The sequence below is a fragment of the Schistocerca gregaria genome, chromosome 1 (assembly GCF_023897955.1).
Source record: "Schistocerca gregaria isolate iqSchGreg1 chromosome 1, iqSchGreg1.2, whole genome shotgun sequence".
NCBI classification, from domain to species: Eukaryota; Metazoa; Arthropoda; class Insecta; order Orthoptera; family Acrididae; genus Schistocerca; species Schistocerca gregaria.
In genome coordinates, this window is record NC_064920.1 from 1,205,645,200 (window position 1) to 1,205,662,185 (window position 16,986).

The 16,986-nt window shown below is 44.4% G+C and overlaps 1 protein-coding gene across 1 annotated transcript in view; it reads right to left on the reverse strand.

Moving 5' to 3' along the window:
* LOC126299008 (ras-GEF domain-containing family member 1B-like) overlaps window positions 1-16,986 on the reverse strand; it is a 2,459,283-nt gene that overhangs the window by 272,322 nt on the left and 2,169,975 nt on the right. The window contains exon 9 of the mRNA XM_049990678.1: window positions 14,803-15,072. Within this exon, the coding sequence (XP_049846635.1) occupies window positions 14,803-15,072 (270 nt within the window). The remainder of the gene's footprint in view (window positions 1-14,802; window positions 15,073-16,986) is intronic.

The following is a 16,986-nucleotide window of genomic DNA, read 5'->3' on the forward strand; positions in this document are numbered from 1 at the left end:
GCAAGTTCCCGCCGGGCACAAATTCTACGCTAGCGTTCGCCCCACAGACATCAGAACCATCCGATCGGAACTGTTACGTCAGTTACAGTGCGCATCCAGGACGCATAGAGGTTGCAAATTCACGAGTTAAGGTACGGTCCGACGCAGAGTCAAGAACGTATTCAACTTCTTATCTCGTTACTGTGGGGTCTACGATTCTCCCGAATAGTTCGCGACAGTGCGGCGAAATCATCGCTTCCAGGTACTCTTCTGCGAGGACGGAGGAGTAACGAAGATTAGGGTCGAACGTCCAGATGGCAAGATCACCAGAAACGGAGCACAAAATCACGTTGTGGAAGGATGGAGAAGGAGAAAGGTCGTGTCCTTTCCTTTTCGGCATTTGCCTGGGGCGATTTAGGAGAAACACGGAAAACCTATAGCTGAAATGCCGGACGGGGATTTGATTCACAGAAAAGAATGAATCTGTTACTACTCTAGGTACCGTTCCCAGCAATTTATCGTCAGTTGTGTAGTTGTAGAGTAGAGAATTTCTTCTCGTACGCATGCATAGTAAAATGATTCAGATGGTTCAAATGGCTCTGAGCACTATGGGACTTAACATCTGAGGTCATCAGTACCCTAGAACGTAGAACTACTTAAACCTAACTAACCTAAGGACATCACACACATCCATTCCCGAGGCACTTTATTATTTTTTTTAGTATTCAAAAAATTTAAAACCTTTTTCACACTGGCCTGATTTAGCTTCACTGATCAGGATAGTCAAAACATGCGTATATTAAGGGAATTTTCATTCACAAAGCAGGCTTATCACTTTCACACAGTTCATTACTGTTCTATCCTGATTAAATTCAGCTTAACTTAAATTCCATAAGGCAGTGAAGCAATTTCGAAATCTGGGTGCGACGAAAATTGTCAGTCGATCTCCTGAAAACATTTGTCATAATTATTAACTTTCTGTGATCACATGGGGAAGACCGGAGATCTGCTGGTAAGACCGTGTTAGCCTATTTCTTTGAAGTAACTGGATATGTTGAGCATACAAAACGGCAGGTTTGTCCAGTGTAAATCAAACGTTCCCTACTCATCCCGTGCAACACAGTGTAGTAAGCAGACACTGTCAATAATAATCAGTTAAATAATACGCGAACACACTTACTTTAGTTTAGTTCATGAATTAAATTCCTTCTCATACAGAATCTCATCAAGATGGCGACTAGCTCAACAATACATACATATACATCCTCCTTCTTTCAGGGCTAATCGGAGAGGTCTCCTTCATTCCTTTTCATAAGAGAAAACATAGATAGCAGAGAAGCTATTCCAAGGAGTAAATGGACGCTCCAAGGAATAGTAAGGCTTGAAACTACTTTGCATTGATAATCATCGTTTATTAAAGTTTAGGAATCGGTAAGATAAGAAGAGATATTTCGAGATATGTACTGAGTTATATAATTTATAAATTTTCTGAAAATATCGCGGAGAGACGGCTGCAAGAGACATTACAGCACGATTCGAACCTGCGACCATAGCAGTCGAGCGGATTCGGACTGAAGCCCCTAGAACCGCTCGGCCACTGCGACCAGCATGCACAGTAAGTTATTTTATTTATTTACATACAGTGTCAACTGCCAGTCTGTACTACGTTTCTGACTTGGTTCGAGCCTCATTCACGCGTCTGTGAGTGTTGAAGAGTTGGTATGGAATGTTATAGGTGGTAGGGATGCAGTTCTACGTCACCCGCAACGTCGACTGCAAGTGCAGTGGCTCGCGTTCTCGTCAACACGATGCAGTGTGGCCTCCTCCAGTTCGGGTGCGCGGCCTCTTCTTGGAGCATCGCAGTCACGCCTGTTGACGATGGAGGTGCCCCTTGCAAGTGGGCTGCTTCTGTGTGGGCAGCGCTGTGTAGCGCTTTGCATTGGATCTCTGACTGCGCTTTCTTCGTAAGAGACTCTATGGCTGGTCGGAAGTTAATCGCCATTAGTGTTGGGCAGTTGGAAGTTAGTCGCCAGCAGTGAAGGAAGAACTGTTGGCCAGTTGGAGGCGAACAGCCAGCAGTGATGGATGTTAAATGTGAGGGTTCTGAAAGATCGATCTTTATTTCAAGTCACGAGACGCAAAAGTTATAGTAACCTCAAAATCGGTTAATATCACGAATACTGAAAGATTAATAAAAATAGTAAATAACAACTTAGAGGGATGAGCGAGCACTCATTAAAAACGTTTCGTCATAGCGGATCGAGTGCCGTAGTCATATGTTAAGATTCATAAATAATGAAGCCCGCAAAGAGCAATAAACAAAGTTTGAGGGAATTTTTTTTAATAAAATTCAATAGAAAATTCATGACGTAAAGAATGCCACTATATAATATTTTGGGTGGCATCACACGTATTTTAAACTAGTTAAGTTATACCATAAACTTAACTTGCAATAGTTTTCATTGTTTGCAAATTATTATTAACATTTATCGCCCATAATTAATTAATTATTATAGATATAAAGATGTTGAGCAGCGCAATGTGTAGATCGCTATAGATTACGTCTAAAAACGGTGCTATATACAGTTCCATGTTAAAACTTTGTAGCACAGATGTAATAAACAAATATGCGCTAAGTGGCGAAACTTTGCAAAAACTAAAACCTGATTTACGGGCGATAGGATAATCCTAGAAATTAATGTAACATGGCAAATTAGGTGTACTTTTTAGCGCGGTTCCGATGGTGTACTTATTTCTGTCGACGGATATATGTCTCAAAATTTGTAACCTAATCTGGTGAGACTGGTGCTTAAATTACCAGGAGGGTGGACATCTGAACTTATATAAGCGGGCGGCCATCTTGGCCAAGGGTCAGTCGTTGGTCAGTCATTTTGGAGGGTGTGTGGCGAGCAAGACCCACTTTTGGGTGGTCCATGTGGACGTTTTGTTTTTTCGCGTCGATTTATTTCGACAAACAGTATTGTGTAAAGAGTGCAAGTGTGCAAGCATATATTTGGTAAACTGTAACTGCTACGATTATTTGTGTGAGTACGATTTACGAAATATACATCGGCGTAAGTGAACATGTGACGAACTGTGATTTTGCACCAAAACTATTAGAACAAAGAGGACAGTGAGACTTGTGGTTCTGTTCGAACAGTTTGAATAGTTTTCGTTTATAACAGCCTACATTACTGCTATTGGGAGCACGGAGTCAAGTTATTATTAAAGTAAAACTGTAAACCGTTGCATCAGTGCTAATTTCATTGTGTGAAAGAAAAGGACAACGTCAATAAATAGTGATTGAACTGTATCGTGAAAAACTGATTTTGCTATAATAATCGCCTAATTTTTGTTCCCTAGCATAAACTGTACTCATGAATATTAATTCAAAACTTACAACTAATGCGGGGGTGTGGAGCAATGTACTAATGCACCAAGTGTGAAAAATCATCCCCTGAGACTTACGTGAGAGCCAAAATTTGCAATAACATTTTTTTAGCAAACATTTGTATAAGCACATACGTGTGAACACTGCAACAGCACCACTGTATTCACCGCCCCGTCGCAAGGTATACTTGGAAAAGGCATGGGGATGCAGGAAAATTTCAGTTAGATTACATCATAGTGAAACAGAGGTCGCGAAATAAGATACTGGATTGTAAGACGTACCCGGGAGCAGATATAAACTCAGATCACAATTTAATAATGACGAAGAGAAAGATGAAGTTTAAGAGACTAGTCAGGAAGAATCAGTGCCCAAAAAAGGGGTTACGGAAGTACCAAGGAATGAAGACATACACTGGAAGTTGTCTGATGCTATAAGTACTGCGTTAACGAATAGCGCAGTAGACGTTGCAGTTGAAGATGAATGTACATGTCTAAACAGGACACACACAGAAGTTGGAAAGAAAAACATACGCACAAAGAAGGTAGCTGAGAAGAAAACATGAGTAAAAGAAGAAATACTTCCGTTGATCGATGAAAGGAAGAAGTACAAAAATGTTTCGGAAAATTCAGGAATACAGAAATTCTAGTCATTTAAAAATGAAATAAAGAGGAAGTGCAGGGAAGCTATGACGACATGGCTGCATGGAAAACCTGAATGACTCGGAAAAGAAATGATTGTCGGAAGGACAAAAAAATTAAAAACCAGGGTGGTAGCATTAAGAGTGCAGTGTGGATTCCACTGCTACATGCAGAGGAGAGGGCGCATATGTGGACAGAGTGAACTGAAGGCCTCTTGTGAATAGGAAGTGATAGAAGACGAAACAGGAATCGATGCAGAAGAGATAGGAGGTCCAGTATCAGAATCAGATTAGAGAAGAGCTTTGGAAGATTTGAGATCAAATAAGGCTTAAGGGATCCATAATTAAGTGTGGCAACTAAAGTGTCGCAGGCGACAGTGTCAAAGGCTTTGATGAAGTCTAAGACGATCATGATAGTCGCCTCCTGTACGCCTATAACAAGCTTCAGGTCATATGTTACCTTTATTACTGCAGATATAGTGGGGTGACGTTTACGGAGTACGGCGGGAAGAATCAGGGAAATCAGAGCTCACGGCCATTTGTTCATACCATGGTGCAGGAAGGTATCAGAGCTACCCTGCGCTACACACTGCATGGCGGCTTGCTGAGTACTGACGTGGATGTGGAATTACGTTATTACGTTTCGTACAGACGAATTCACTGCTCTCAGACTGCACAAAGCGAAGAGTTGCGCTAAAACAGAAGGAGTGCGGAGAAGCTGCGTTATTTAAGGAAGTTTTGCGGTGCAAGTAGGCGCGAAATAAACCGCTCTGAATGGATGTCTGGCCGAGTCTGCAGCCACAGCGGCGGCGACGGGCTCGTCACGTGACCCAGCGGGCCCGCATCCGCCACCCGCACGCGGAAAATACCGCAAAATAAAACAAAAAAGGAGGAGGAAACAGAAATAAAAGCGGGCGTTTAGAGGCGGCGCTGCGCGCGCCACAAAAAACGTGCCCGGGCGCCCGCAATTAAAACGGCGCGCTGTCGCGCTCTCGCTCGGCCTTTCATGCGGTGGCGCGGGATGCCGGGTCGCAGGCGCCGCAGCACTATGTCAGCGGCGGCCCGGGCGGGACCTTCCGCTGATCCCGTAGCGGACTCACAGCCGCGGAGAGCAAACGCCGCGCAGCGTCAACCTGAGGCCCAGCTGGCGGAGCAAGTACTGCGGGGAAAAAGTAAACACGACGGATGTGGCGAACTTATTGCAGCGTACTCAGCGCTCCCCGCGTAAACTGTCTAAATACAGGGCGGAAGCAGCTAAGACGGGCCGCCCACGAACACCCGGAGCGAGTAAATATATCTAGGTGCGCCATGAAAAAAGAGAGATTGCCTCAGACTGCAGTTAAATATTTTTCGTTTTACTACACAGTTATCGATTTCGAGGTTTCTAGCCTCAATATCACATGTACATGATACGGGTCTCAAGCCTTTCAGTGAAACTCAACAGGTCATAGTGGGTGCACAATCGACTATATTGAGATAGAGAACCAATGGTCGGAAATGCATTTGTAGTGTGTTTAGTGTGTTATGGACATACACAGCATACAAGGTCGCTCATAGTAATTGTGGAAAGTACGTAAATAACGGGTCAAGCGCCTGAAAACTGATGTACAGATAATGAAAGATATGTCTACAGCACTTATACAACAGCAGTACGGTATAAACTTTGGCTACTATACAGTTCCCTTGTCATATACGTATTTTTATTCTGTATTAGTGAATTTAAGAACAGTTACACATAAAATCTGACGAAAACGAAACATTCTCTATGCAGTGGTTTTGACACAAATAACGAAACAAGTACAATCACGTCCATTTTTCTCATTCACAAGGTTCTTCTAAAATCACTATTTCTCCTCTTTCACAAATGGCATCATTTTCGCTAATCATACAATGAAGGCTTTCACGACCGGATGTTTCTGCTGCTGAGAATTCTTCCGGGTTGTATGGCCGTGGTCGAATGGAACTCCTCAATCCCTGACGTTTCGTACAAGGCTACGTTGGACATCTTCGGAGGTACTGCTGACAGTGCTGAGTCTTGCCGACTGCACAATCAGGAGTAACTCCGAAGATGTCCAACGTAGCCTTGTACGAAACGTCAGGAATTGAGGAGTTCCATCCGACAACCCGGAAGAATTCTCAGCATTTTAGCTAAACCCCAATTCTTTCCTTCAGACAACCCAGATTCAAAGTATAGTGTTTTAGGCATCACCTGTTGAAGATCAGAAGGCTTCACGTTCCTCTTCAAGGCACAGTGTTACCTGAACTCTTCAATTGCACTGAGAGTTGACCGGACTTGCAGAACACATAGTTTTCAGCAGTCAGTCTGATCCACTGTGATTTTCAAAAATATTCACTTTGGTGAAATTCATATATATTTCAGCAGCTGACTTACAGTCATAAAAACCTGTTTTCTGCACAACAGGCACTACGAATGGTGTTAACTGCGTAGATTCAGTCATAAGGCGAACTGAACCTTTCGGAATTTCACACGCAGTTAGCTTCTGTCATTTCTCAGTATGAGCAAAATAACGATCACAAGACATATAAGAGTATCATTTCACCAAAAACTTGTAAAGTAACCCTCTGCTGGCAGGTAAACCCACAGAAACATCATCAACCTTTTTTTGTCCTTCCCACAATAGTTGATACTCCATTTACCAGTTTCTTTTTACAAGTAAGATTCGATATGAAAGCTTTGTGAACACAGGAATCAGTTTCACTTCCACCCCTGCCAAATAAGGCCTCATTCCTGAGGAACATGCGACCAGTCTGATTATCATCAACACGAATGCAAAAGTTGTAATTTGACAGCTGCCGTAAATAGTACATTTCACGGTGCCTTAATGAAGGAGTCGAAATCACTTTTTGTAAATCCATCGCATCTGTATATACAGTGTGTATAATAACATATTTAAATCAACATACCTAAGTCTTCGCTGGAGTATAAATGAATCCACGCAAGTAATTACGAAATGACAGTCAACGCCTACCGGATACTTGCAAGCCTCAATAGTTGGAACCACAATATTGTATTTTAGTTTCTTCCTTTCTCATTCTTTGAACACCGAAATTGGTGTCAGACACAAGTGCCATCTTGGGACACGTGTAAACACTGTTTCCTGCAACGCCGCCCGGAGCGGCCGACCGGTTCTAGGCGCTTCAGTCTGCAACCGCGCGACCGCTACTAAGTAGTTCTAAGTTCCAGGGGACTGATGACCACAGATGTCGAGTCCCATAGTGCTCAGAGCCATTTTGAACTGTTTCCTGATCTTCTGGGGCCACATGTTATTGCCCTAGGCGTTTACAGTGGAGTTTTACCAATAGCTCAAATTTTCGTTTTTTGGCGCTTGACCCGGTATTTACGATGGTTGGAACTTAAATAGTGGAAAGTACTTATTCACAACCGATACAAAACAGTTACATGTTTGCACCTGTTACTGTCCTTCAAAGTAGTCACTAGCGTTGTGTAGAACCCGTTGCCAGAGATGTGGAAGGCGTAGTATACTGTTAGCAGAGCCTGTTCTCTTGATAGTGCGAATGGAGCGGTCTACTGTCTGCCGAATCTCTGGAACAGTTCTGAAGCGAATGTCACGAAGTGGTTCCTTCGTCTTCGGAATCAAATCAAAGTCACAGGGACTTAAGTTCGGAGGGTATGGTGGATGGTGCAGTACTTCCCTGTCCCATCGACCGAACACAGCTGTCACAGCATGCGCTGTATGCGCCCGCGCATTATCGTGCAAAATAGAGTCCTGCATGACCGAGTAAGCGAGCACAAAATACGAGATGGGGCGAGCACACCCTAACTGGATAGGCTGCCCGCACGAGTCTTTGTGACCGAGCATAGATGCCGTGACCGAATACGTAGTACGTAACTTCAGACACATTACGCATGTCATTATCCGTATGAGACTGCAGCCAGTACGGGCTTCTCATTTGTGGTGTGTCTCTCTCTGTAATCATGCAGCGCATGGAAGCCGGTGCAGTAAGACGTAAGATTGAAACTAATGTTTACACAATGAACAAACAGAAGGTCTAAAAAGCCAACTATGGAGTACATTTTTGTTGGTTGAAGACGAAAACAGTGGGTCTACTGGGTTGTATCGTGCATAAACTGCTCCACACTATTGTGTTTCCCGTAGGGACCCACGCATTTAAAGAAACACAATTTCAAGAAACCTCACAAAGTTACAGCTCCTTCAGGGATACCGGCAGTAATAAAAAATAGTATTACAGCAAAGTGTGTTGCAATGTGTGCTAACGATATGAAACCTTTTAATAATGATTCCAGTGAGGGTTTCAGAGAACTAGGCCAAGAATTCATCTAGGTGCGCGCTATGGAGAAGTTAACGTGGCAGACGTCAGCCAGCTAAATCCGGAACGCGTTAGTGATTTGTTGATCAACAATAACTATAATTTTGTTTCTGTTGCAAACAAGTGAAAAGGGGTGACAAGTTACGTCTGTAAAAGTTGAATGTTCTTTGTATGCTTTCTTTATGAAGATGGTTGTCTTCTAGATTACAGGGACAGCACTTATTCAGTGTTTCCTGTTAATGAAAAGAAGAATATATCTTCTGTTTCGAAATGAGACTCGTCTTCTATCCGTGATTCTATTGAAATATAATTTTACTTTCCAAGTGCTTTATGAATTTAGCTGTGTCACGTACCCATTCTAGTAAACGTTTCCTTTGTGTTAAATGAGAGCGAGAGAGAGAGAGGCGTTGGATTTGTACAGCACAGTACAGTACAGTGCCGGGGCGAGGCGAGGCGGTCCCGCCGAAGGGCGAGCCGTGTCGGGTCAAACACTGAGCTTTGCAGCACTCGAGTGCAAAATAATGGGTGGGTTGCGCAGACAGTGTCGCCGCTTCTTTCGCGAAGCTGGTCGCAGGCGACTTAAGTCCTAAACGAGCGCTCACAGCTTTTAAAGTGTGCATTATAGAGTCCCTGTTTACCACAAATCGATGACAAAAAACAAATGAAGTGCATCTAATTGCAATCTGGACAATTTCTTCTCCTAATTAATCATACGAATGCGTTCCACATAACTCTATTAAAAATGGTAGGTTCAGATATAGAGTTATTTCGCCATGAATTACCAATTTTCAGGGATGATGAAGAAGGGTGAATGTGTCAATCTGGGGTAAGGGACCCTGCTCCTGAAACCACCTAGTCGAAAGTCTTTACCGAAAATCGTTCTGTTACCTCTGTCGATGCAATAAATGCACCGGTACGACACTGAAGGGCAGGCAACTTTCAGAGGTGGTAGTATGAACCAAAAGCAGAAAAATGTCCAGTAAGCAAGGACGCTAAAGCTATCATTTTAAGAGCTATGAGCAATGGTTCATCCTCGCTACTGTGGACCACATCTCTTCTACTGAACAAGTGCTCATAGCACGTAAAGTATGCATTTTAGAGCCCATGTTTATTAGACAATTTTTTCTTGATTTGGTCTTTTCGAAACATGGAAAGCAAATACCTTCTAGCAGAAGTGATTTGTTTCCTACTATCGAAGATGAAGTGCTCATCTCTCTTAAAGTATGCATTTTAGAGCTGATGTTTGTTTTGGTCCATACAACCTTCTCCCAAAATATGAAAAGCAAATAGCTTGTAGCAGAGTGGTCTGTTTCATAGTATCGAAGATGGACTGCTCGTAGCTCTTAAGGTATGCGTTCCTTCGAATGATCCCTGAGTACTGACCATTCCTCAGGCGACACACTGTATGGACACTAGGTCTTCAAAATGGTTAGTTAAGTTTTATCTCGGACAAATGACAGGCTGAAAGTTAAGTTTTATCTCTGCAGATCGTACATAAACTCCTCCCAAGCCTTTCTTTTTCAGAGTATTTATGTCGCTGTCCGACTTACCACTCGTTAGGCGCTGAGAATTAGCGCAGCTCTGGACGAAACATCAGGGAATGAAAGTTTACTGGGCAGTGAGCATTTATACCGGAGCATTTAGCAACAGCACGTATCTCATGTTGTTGAAGGCCTCTTCGAAGACTCCCTCTAATATCATAAAAAGTAGATAGATCTATTTAAAATAAAATTCGCTGTCATAATTCGGCAGCTAGACACATTACTATCTTAAGTCAGCAAATTCGTTACATTGCTCGCTGTATCTTAGTGGAAACCCCAGATCGCTACATTTTGTAAGGTCCGCCTTAGCATTATAGTCCTGTATGTCACCTGTGTTCTTCTTGCAAATCCAATTGACTGAAGTAATTATAAAAGGTGATTCAGTATGAGAACACTCGAAATTTTAAGAACGGACGCAAAGTTAGTAAGGCTTGGTTGATCGGTTGATTTAGGGGAGGGGACCAAACAGCGATGTCATCCGTCTCATCGGATTACGCAATGATGGGGTAGGAAGAAGGCCGTCCTCTTTCACCGGCATTTGCGTCAAGCGATTTAGGTAAATCACGGACAACCTAAATCAATACTGCCGGACGCGAATTTGCATCGTCGACCACCCGAATGCGAGTCCAGTGCGGTAACCACTGCACCACATCAGTCGGTGATGTTAGTAATCCCTAACATTTTCAGGAAATGAGAAAGCGATCTTACGTATTTCTCTAAAATTTAAAAAATCTTTTTCAAAAAATGTTTTAATTGCCTAGAACGTGTACGTATATAAAAATTAAAATGTCATGGCTAGACCAGTTACAGTTGTCAATGCATCCATCCCCAGATCTGTGAACAAGCACAGAAACAAGAAACGCCTTAGAGAACGCCCCCCACCCCTTTTTTTCTTTGTTTTCTTTTTTTACAACGTTATCTTGAAGCCTGAAGTTTTTCCAGGAAACACAGATAGAAAGGCAAGAAACTGCTACTCATGGTAAAAATATCCGCATCTAACGTACCGAATAAACATGGCTCTGAGCACTATAGGACTTAACTACTTAGGTCATCAGTCCCCTAGAACTTAGAACTAATTAAACCTAACTAACCTAAGGAAATCACACATATCCATGCCCGAGGCAAGATTCGAACCTGCGACCGTAGCGGTCACGTGGTTCGAGACTGTAGCGCCGAGAACCACTCGGCCACTCCGGCCGGCCCCAATAAACATCAAATATAAGTATTGTATGAACGTGATTCACAGGCAACTTCACATTGTTACACTACAAAAACAATTTTTAAACGTACTGTGCTCATATTAGACACTGGCTGAAGACGAACTGGATATACCAATAATTATCAAATCACGCAATAACTTGCACTTGTTTAAGAAGCAAACTGAATTAGAAATGTAGTAGTAACAGTAAGAACAAAAATGAGACTGGTTCTTATTTGTGTTTCCTTCAAGCACTTTAAGCTTTTTAAGAAAAAGATTTTTCTAAGGCAATTCCATGTTTTTCGTTCTAGTTCGCAGATATGATGGTGGTTGCCTTGACAACTGAAAGTAGTCAACCCATCATATTGCAATTTCTATCTATGTTCGCGACCTAGGTAAGTAAAACACTTCTGTGAAAAGGTTTTTTGACATTTCGACGGAAGTGAAGTTGATAGAAAGCGAGGCGCCATACACCCGCCGCCCACTGCGACCGGGAAGGCAGCTAGGGCTGCCGTGTTATCTGGAGGACGCGGCGCCACAGCTTACACGCCCGGCCAGCCTTCCACAAATTACGCCACGCAGCATTTTCCCCGTGGTTGCCTCCGACAGTGTTCCCAGCTCGCCGGAGCATCCGCGATACACGGAGACGCCTGAGATGAAAACACTCTCCTAAAAAGGGCGGAACAAGAATTTGCCGCTGCGAGGCGGGCTGGTTATTATGGAGTATCGGCTTAGTGGGGGCTTTGCGCGGGACGACGCCTCAACAAGCTTCCTTCTCTTCACTCCACGAGCCACTCTCTTGCTCTTCGTTACACTCTCCGAAGTGGAGGGCGCAACTTAAGCCGCTCGCGGGGTGCCGTTACACTCGTTCTCTATTTGACTAACGCTTGTTTCCGCCAAGTGTGTGCTCGCACACGATTATAACTGTCTCAACAGCTTGGAGTCCTTATCAAGTAAGCGAACGAATACATCCACCGCTAGCAGCTTGGTAGAGTCCTTACGAAATAGTAACAGAAACGGTCGTGAAACGCAAACGGCAGTGGCTGGAAGAAAGATGTGGTTCCCGTGAAACCCTGCTGGGTAATTTAGAGAGCCCGTATACCAGTAAGATCGTGGCACTAGTGTTGGCAGCGTAAATTCTTTCCCTGATTAGAATTTTTTTTCTAAGGAACTGTGAGCTATGCGGTTTGCTGCTATTGGTAGCTTAACTCAATTTGTTTATGGATACGTTTCTCTTGTTAAGGGCAGCGTAAGATAGGAATTCTGCTAGCACAATGGCGTCAATGCAAGAGCTGTTTCGCGATTCCATGAAACCCGGCCACTTTCTACGGTCCAGCAAAATGTTCCGAAGTGCCTGTGGTCGGGATGCGCCAGATGTGAAGGGCAACGAAGGAATGCTATAAACAATTTAAAGATACTGGCAGTGTTGGTGACCATTTCGAAACAGCCCGCGAAAATCGACGCGTTGTATTTCCAGAGAAGCACACATACCTCAGAGCACTGTGGTGAAGATTTGACACAAACGACTGCGTTTCCATGCATACAAGGTGCAATCGCCACGAGTTTTGCACCCAGACTATAGGCCCAGACGCGCTGAGTTTGCTAGGAACACGCTGGAACGAATCGCTGCAGACAATGACTACCTTGATAAAGTTCCTTTCAACGATTAAACGACTTTTCACTCCGAGGGAAAAATAATAAAGCATAATGTCCAGATCTGGGGGTCGAAGAAACCACAAATCCTGGTGCAGAAAACAAGAGATAACGAGAAAGTGAATTTGTGGTGTTGCTTAATGCAGAACACAATTATTGGACCATTATTTTTTTCTGAGCCTGCCATTACGTAACGGTTACCTGTTCATGTTGAAACTACACGCTGCACCTCAGTAACTCAAATTTCAACCGTGGACAGTGTTTCAGCAAGATGGTGCGCTGCCACACTGAGGACTATTTTTCACCAGTTTTTGGATGAAACATTTCGAGACAGATAGATCAGTAGAGGCAGTCCAACAGTCTGTCGTGGCCACCACGTTTACCAGACGTAACCGCTCTCGATATTATCTATGGGGCTACGTTAAGGACAGAGTGTTGCGCTCAACAGTGCCGCTGGGCAAACTGTCATGGTACGAATACGAGGTGCTGTGGAGACGGTGACGGAAAAGGTCATGGAGAAGGCATGGAGAGAGGATGAGCACTGCCTTGACGTTCTACGGACAACAAACGCAGTATATATGGAGGTATATCTGTCAAAAGGTGAGTGAGTTACACCACATTCGCAAAAATCCTCATAGCTGTATCTAGCACACTTCCTCAGGAACACTTTTTGTGTAATAAGGAACCGGCTGTGCTCACCCAGCATAACTCACATTGGGACGCCTCGGCCTCAGTTTCTTACGGAGAAAACAGGTGGAGGGATCGGTTCTGCGTGTTTCTTCCTGTCCGAGGAGCAACACTTTTTCCTCTCCCTTTAATACCCCAAATCGCTATTACCATGTTTCTCTGTCACAAAAAATGTACTGCTTGGCGCAAACATGGATATGCTTACCGCATGACACCCTCATAGTTAGTAAATAAATTATTATAAAATGAGACGGATTGTAAATTTTCTTTGCACTGTCGTAAAGAGAGAACCATTTTGGTGATCTAATTCGAGTATTAACGTATTAATTCATCAGATTTCACTGTCCAACATGGCACTGCAGGTCGAGTGAACCATAGGTTACCTCGTAAAGAATTTGGTAAGTTTAGTTTTAAATAATTATTAACATGTATTATTTTAAGATGAACATGCGTCTGTACAGTATAATGTGTTTGGTTCTGTAAGTGAGAGAGTACGATCTGGTTCAGCGTCCACCTTTAGCAGCACGTGTATGTATGGCATAGGTTTGATCATACTGTGTGTCGTGTGCGACATTTCAAGGAAACTGAAGTATGTCCCAGAGCCGCTTTCACTTCGACTCAGAGGCATAAATTCACAGATAAACTCTTAATTAATCATGCCTCAGAGTTTATGGTAGTGACATCCACTTGTAAAAAATTTCCGGTGCTCTAATCGCACTGTGCCCGAGTAAAAATGGAGTAAAATTCGTCATTTTCATTGTCATCATATGGATCCGTTTCATTCTCCAGAAAGATAAACATTCCGCGTTATAGTGGCTGACGTTACAGCTCGCTACCACCTGCAAACAACTTGAAGTTCGGCAGTTCCTGCAGGTTGGCAAAAGCTTCGGCTTACCAACATTCGCAATTCGCCACTGCCTTCAAATTGACGCCACCTTCAACTTGGCAACGTCAGTAGCTTGCCAACACCCGTAGATTGCCGTTGCATGCAACTTGAGAACGCTTGTAAATTGACAACATTTGCTGCTTGCTGACACATGCAAGTGGTCAATGACTGCAGCTCATAAACGCCTGCATCTTGACAGCGCCTGCAAACTGACAACGTCTGCACCTTGACAACGTCTGCACCTTGTCGACGCCTGCAAATTGACAACGTCTGACAATTGACAACGCCTGAAACCTGACAACTCCTGCAACCTGACAATTCCTGCAGCTTGACAACGCTTGCAACTTGTCCATACCTGCAGCTTACCAACGTCTGTAATTCGACATAACCTTCAGCTTGCGGACACACGTAAATTGCCAGCGCCAGTAACGTGTTGACACCTGCAACTTGCAGCGCCCGCCACCTGCGAGCACCTGCAGCTGGGCGGCACGTGCAGCGCGCCGGCACCCCGGCACTCACCGGGCTGAGCGCCTCGACGGAGCCGGCGGCGCCCTCCTGCGCCATGGAGCGCAGGCGCTCCTCGTACGCCTCGAGCTGCGTGAGGCGGTGCAGCAGCGCCTGCAGCAGCGCCGACACGTCGCGCCGCACGCCCGGCTCCGCCGTCACGCACTGCTGCGTGAGCGCACGCACGTGCGCCATCACGCGCTCGTCGCGGAAGTCGTACGGGAACGTCTCGCTCCACTCGCCCAGCAGCTGCACCAGCCGCGGCACGAACCGACTCAGCCGCTCCTGCAACACACAACACCACGCACGTCGTTGTACAGCCGCCGCTGCAGCGCGCCTGGAAGGCAACTAAATAACGCGACCTTACGAGAAAATGACCATGTTCAGAAAGGTGCTGGAAAGCGGCCCACTATGAGATTCACATCTTTCAATACGACGTTCCTTAGTCTTCCTTTGCAATGTCTTCATCTAACTACTCATAAAAGAAACAAATTCTGTAAGACTACATGTTCAAACAATTTCGCACTGTCATCTGGGTGCTACCAATTGAGAGATGAGATTGGCTAGATATTTTGAGACTCAAAATAATATGCACCTGACATGCTAGCATTTACTTTTGACTCAATATGCTATATTCCATGTCTTCTGGATCTTGCACAGCTACTCGATGATGGACATGTTTGCTGCATTCCTCCACAATACTCTACCAGTAGAGTCTATCCAATGATTCTGTATAAAGCTTACTCATTCCTCCACTCTCTGTTATCTATTAAAATGACCATTTTCCGATTCCGTACATTTCTGCACCCTGCACATCAAGCACCCTATCGTCATTATCAGTTCTTATACCCTGTAGTGCTTGTGCCAACATTTTACCTCAACCTTGCACCTACTCTTTCTCGATATGCTGTGACAGCGAAACTTTATCCACCAAGGGATCTACCCATCCTCAGAGGTTTAACTAAATACTTCTTTCGTCTTTATATCCTGAAGTTGTTCTGTATTTTACCTTATTGTATCGATGCACATTCTAAACACACGCTGGCCGTTATGGCCGAGCGGTTTTAGGCGCTGCAGTCTGAAACCGCGCGACTGCTACGGTCGCAGGTTCGAAACCTGCCTCGGGTATGGGTGTGTGTGATGTCCTTAGGTTTAAGTAGTTCTACGTTCTAGGGGACTGATGACCTCAGACGTTAAGTCCCATAGTGCTCAGAGCCATTTTCAAACACACATTTGGTTCAAATGGTTAAAATGGCTGTGAGCACGATGGGACTCAACATCTGAGATCATCAGTCCCGTAGAACTTAGAACTACTTAAACCTAACTAACCTAAGTACATCACACACATCTATGCCCGAGGCAGGATTCGAACCTGCGACAGTAGCGGTCGCGCGGTTCCAGACTCAAGCGCCTAGAACCGCTCGGGCACTTCGGCCGGCCACACAATTGGAAAAAGCTCTACAACAGAAACTGCAGGGTGACAATTATTGAACTACATGGAACTTCAGATTGGCGGCATGATAGGAATTAGTGTGCGCGTATGGTTTGGTTTAACCAAGATGTCCACTTTCATTTGGATGGGCTCGTCACTAAGCAAAATTGGCGCATTTTGGGAACTGAAAATCCGCATTTCGTGATCGAGAAATCTCTCCACTCTCTCCGATGACTGTGTGGTGACCAGTGTTCTGTCACAGAATAATCGGTGCGATATTCCTTGATGGCACGGTGGCTACCGAGCGGTACGTGAAGATTTTGGAAGATGATTTCATCCCCATTATCCAAAGTGACTCTAATGTCGACCAGATGTGGTTCGTGCAAGACGGAGCTCGACACCATCGAAGCAGGAGAGTGTTTGGTGTCCTGGAGGAGCACTTACTGGACCGCTTTCTGGCTGTGGGGTACCCAGGGGGGCGTAGATTGGGCCGCCATATTCTCCGGATCTGAACACATTCGCCTCCTTTTTGTAGAGCTACATTAAAGACGAGGTGTGCAGCAATAACCCCAAAACCATTGCTCAGCTGAAAACAGGCATTCAGGAGGTCATCGACAGCATCGATTTCCGAAACTTCAGCTGGTCATGCAGAATTTCGCTATTCGTCTGCGCAACATCATCGCCAATGATGGCAGGTATATCGAACACGTCATAACCTAAATCCGAGTATCTTTAGTGATGTTTACATGTTGAATAAAGTGTGTGCA